The 3805-nt window shown below is 43.3% G+C and overlaps 1 protein-coding gene across 1 annotated transcript; it reads right to left on the minus strand.

The window, feature by feature from the left end:
- Window positions 1–371: 371 nt before the first annotated feature.
- Window positions 372–3599, minus strand: srsf3b (serine and arginine rich splicing factor 3b). Its single transcript, XM_046875563.1, is given in 6 exon segments — window positions 372–920; window positions 1033–1119; window positions 1317–1355; window positions 2901–3035; window positions 3395–3551; window positions 3554–3599. Coding segments are annotated over 6 exon segments (489 nt in total). The 5' UTR covers window positions 3597–3599; the 3' UTR covers window positions 372–892.
- Between the last annotated feature and the right edge of the window lie 206 nt (window positions 3600–3805).

The raw sequence follows: 3805 nt of genomic DNA on the forward strand, positions 1-3805 counted from the left end.
CTCAGTTCTTAGTCATGTTCCCATCACTAACTCCCTCTGTCTCATCCACGTTAACCCCAGACTTTGTGAGCTTCAGAATCTAGTCTACGAGGTTTGGGGAACAGCACTTATTTAACTTCATATCACTATTTCACTATCAGTTATGACGTCAGTTACAGACCGACACTATTCATTTTCAATGACTGAGGGACAGCAGCAGTTAATGCGCGCCCTCTGCTGGTCAAAGGTGCCATCGCCGACTAAAACCTCACGGGAGCCACTGGTTCATGCGGACGTGTCCCAAATCACTCACTTCACTTTTGTTTTCTGCTGTGTGCAGTGAGAAGATACCTGCTTTAATACAAGCATGAACAAAATATAACGGTGAAAGGTCATTCTGAACCATGTTCTTTATTTTAGATGAATATTACAAACGGTACAAACACTACAGAAAAAAAAAAGGAGAAGGGAAACATTTCTTCATAGTGCCGTACAGTTTTCCATCTCGTAACTGATTCATGCCATCAAACAAAAAGCTCACTTCATCTCCTGTTCAAGAGCACATGTAGGAACAGCTTGTTACAGTCACATGACCATACTTGACCAAAAATGAGAGAATTGATGCAGAATCCCAAATATAAAAAAAAAAGAAAAAAGAAAAAAAAGAAAAAGGTCAGCAATGACATGGTGACAGCTGAGAAACGGAGCTCTCTCTCTCTCACACACTCGCTCACACACACACACACACACACACACACACACGTGAGAAACATAACCGCTCTAAAACATCTAAACTCTTTATAAAATAAGGAAAAAGAAACTGCTAATGAAACACGTTGTCCGAGTCCATAACGCTGGAGTTAAAAAGACTATGATCTTAACACAAGATGTCCATTAATCATGAGCTTATCTCTCACTTCCTGTCGTTCGACCGAGATCGACTGTAATAAAGAACAAAAGAAAGAAAGAAAAGTTAGACATATGCTTTTACACATCACTTCAGTGTGATCAATAAGATCAAGACTAATGAACGTGTATGTAGTGAAAACGTACCTTCTGGATCTGGAGAAGGAGCGTGAGGGTTTGTGGTTCCTATCACGAGACAGAGATCGCTCCCTTCTGCGATCGCGAGACAGAGATCTGCGCACACACACACACACACACACACAAGTTCTAAAGATCATCAACACTGCAACTGCTAACAATCAGCACATCTGCTTTTATTTCCTAAAGTCACTCGATGGAGTTCACCTGTGTTCTCACACTCGTTGATCACACTGGGAGATCAAGTCCAGATTTATAAATATATATAAATAAAGAAAGGAGATGGTGTTTACCTGCTGCGGCTACGGCTGAAGCTCCTCCTACGGGGGGATCTGAGGACAGAAAGTGCAACATAAAGAGAGTGAGACTCAGCAAGCAGAACTAAATCATCAGCCCTATAGCCCTCATCCTGATCCTGAACTGCCCCTTAACTCACCTTTAAACTCCTGGAGAGGGAAACCTGGCGCTTGTACAGGCAGGAATTAAATAGTTGAAAGTAAATAAAAGTCTAAGCGAGTGAGATTAATCTGCAGCTGGACATAAAGCTAATGAGTGATGTAGAATGGTTTAAATGAACAGCTATTAACACAAGTCTATTAATGTAATACTAACACAGGTGAACATCTGAAAAACCCTGTTAAATCCAGCACAAAGAAAAGAAAAATAAACCAAATAGGAAAAAAAATCATGATGGACCATAATGCAATGTGAGAAGGCACAGAGCACTGGACCCCAATGCTCAAACGAGAAACTGACTTCTGACTGAGTTTAAATGGAGAAAGCTCAAGGTTAAAGCAGCTCCAACACTAAAAGAGCCGTCTCCATTTAAACTGCATGTCAGACCAACCCTTTCACTGTCAAACACTAATGCAAAAGGAGCTTTTTTTAAAGGAAAAAAGAGGAAACCTGAATCTCTTCATTCTTTACAACTGTATTCAGCATCAAACTGTATGAAGCAGGAAAAACTTACTAGTCTTTTGGTTTTCAACAAGCTAGAAATGGCGAAGGGGAGGCAGACTGGCGGCCGTGAAAGTGGCTGCAGCGGGTTTTTCCTGCTTTAAGTGTTGCTGCTGCTTTGTAGTGTAGACTTTTGGGAACGTAAAACACGCTGATTGCTGATTGGTCGGGAATGTGAAGTGGGCCGCTGCTGATTGGGTGTTAAGGTTGGAGGAGAAGGAGGAAGAGGAGGAGTAGGAGGAGCTGAGAGCTGCATGCTCAGGAGCCAATGGGCTGGTTGAGACCTGACGAACGGGCCCGTGCCTGAGGTCATGTGACACGAAACCGAGCCAGCTGACTGGGGCACGCTGGTCACGTGATGCTGAAAGAGGGTTTAGTTGACTGACTCAGAGGTTGCTGAGAAGGAGGCATGGTGGTGGACTCTGCAACGGGGTTCATTTTTATTAATATAGAGATGAGAGGGAAAAAAAGTCCTTTATTAAATAAAAACAAAAAAAGATTGGCATTTCAAGCAAAACTAAATTTCACTAAGAGAAATTTTCAGCACTCATGGCTTTAAAACTAAAATATTAAATTTGATACAAAAGTAAATGCAGTATTAATTTAGGTGCTATTACTCACAGACCATTAAAGCTGTAAACAAACCCAGCCTCAGGCTAGCTGTGCTAATACCCTGCATTTTAATAATGAGCAACCAAATGGCAAGTGAAGATGAGAAACTGACATGAAACTGAACCAGAGAGTCCCAGGTGAACTAAACTGGTTAACAGTGCAGAAAGATCAGGAAGTTCTCAGACAGACCAGGAGCTTTAACAGCTCAGGTGTAACACTGAGGGGGGAATGGGGCACAACACACCCATTAGTCATCTATGATCGTGTTTAAACAAATACATATTGGACGTTGTGGGAGGCGGGGTTACCTGCGCCTGGGAGGCGGGCTTCGGCGACGGTAATCGTCTCGTGGACGTCTGCTCCAGGAAGGTGGGGGGCCTCGGTTACGGGATCGCTTCTCCCCGTTGGACAACTCGACCCTAACGCGGCAACCGCACAAAGTCCTGAAATAAAACCACACACAATAACCAAACATGTACATCCACATTAAGTGTCTGTGGGAAGCGCAGACCACATGGTAGCTCAGGACCCTCGACCATTAACACCCCATACACATCCTCAGCACGCCACAACAGTGAAGAAAAAACCTGGGTGTTGGCTAATTTACATACTGAAAGAAACAATACAATTTTCCTCTACTACTAATAATCACCATGTAAAAAAAACATTAGGATTTGATCAGCTCTGTATTCTTCACAGGAACACTGGGTCGCTGCTGTTCTGCCACACACTCAAGACTGTGAGAATGCTGGAGAACAGGAAGTGTGATCGCCAGGTGGTTAGATCACCCGTGTTGCTTTACCTGCCGTCCAGCTCCCTCACTGCATCAGTGGCGTCCCTGGGGTCCTCAAACTCCACAAAGGCGAACCCGGGAGGATTCCTGGCCACCCAGACGCTGCGCAGAGGCCCGTAATAACCGAAGGCTCGCTCCAGTTCTGACTTATTCCCATTATTCCCAGGTTCCCTACATACACTTTACAGTCCAGCGGGCAATCACGGTGCATGATGGGATCTAAAAAAAATACAAGAGCAGAGATCAGAGAAAAACAGTCAGTAAACAAATTTATTTTGAATCATTTCAATCATGATGTTTCAATATCACGTTTACAGGCAGAAGGTAAACTCTTCACAAGGACCATGGCCATTGTTTTTTTAACCTGAAAGAAGCCACAGAGACTATTACACTGTTACATAAAATATGATGTGCAACAGG

Source organism: Silurus meridionalis, chromosome 19 (genome assembly GCF_014805685.1).
Source record: "Silurus meridionalis isolate SWU-2019-XX chromosome 19, ASM1480568v1, whole genome shotgun sequence".
Taxonomy (NCBI): domain Eukaryota; kingdom Metazoa; phylum Chordata; class Actinopteri; order Siluriformes; family Siluridae; genus Silurus; species Silurus meridionalis.